We start from the raw sequence: 525 nt of genomic DNA on the forward strand, positions 1-525 counted from the left end.
CAGCATCTGCGCAGACAGTGCAGACGATGCTTTGTGAGTCAAATTCTCTATTATTATTATTATTTACATTGTGTTCTTCAAAATGCGATTTTTTTTTTGCACTAACTCGATGTATTTTGTCGCAGGGCTTGGACCATGGCACTTCAGGACGCCAGACTCAACACTGTGAGTTACACAAACGCAGTCTGAGTGGGACAATACTTTCACATTTAACATTTCCAGTAGCGCAGCTTCTGGAGCTGATTTCAGAAGCGTTACAGACGCATTTGCTGACATGACTTGGTGTGTTTTGTAGATTGTGCCGCCTCCTCAGGTCGGTTTTGCCGAGGACGTCGTAGCATCAGCTCCTCCACCCTATTCTGAATTAAACACAACTCCACAGGTAATACATTTCAAGGAAAATGACTGTAACAAATGTTGATTACTACAAAAAATAACATTTTATTTGTACTCTGATATCCAGCTTATGTTATTGCATGTGTTTTAAAGCTCGTATTAGATGTTGCCTTTGCCATTTCTGTTTGA

At 40.4% G+C, this 525-nt stretch overlaps 1 protein-coding gene across 1 annotated transcript in view; it reads left to right on the forward strand.

Moving 5' to 3' along the window:
* LOC107576903 (pleckstrin homology domain-containing family B member 2-like) overlaps nt 1-525 on the forward strand; it is a gene marked incomplete at its 5' end in the record, with an annotated part of 4,557 nt that extends 4,032 nt beyond the window's left edge. Inside the window, 4 exons of the mRNA XM_016263025.1 lie at nt 4-33; nt 126-165; nt 296-382; nt 490-525. Of these exons, the coding sequence (XP_016118511.1) occupies nt 4-33; nt 126-165; nt 296-382; nt 490-525 (193 nt within the window). The remainder of the gene's footprint in view (nt 1-3; nt 34-125; nt 166-295; nt 383-489) is intronic.

Source organism: Sinocyclocheilus grahami, unplaced genomic scaffold (genome assembly GCF_001515645.1).
Source record: "Sinocyclocheilus grahami isolate Dianchi unplaced genomic scaffold, SAMN03320097.WGS_v1.1 scaffold4600.1, whole genome shotgun sequence".
Lineage (NCBI taxonomy): Eukaryota > Metazoa > Chordata > Actinopteri > Cypriniformes > Cyprinidae > Sinocyclocheilus > Sinocyclocheilus grahami.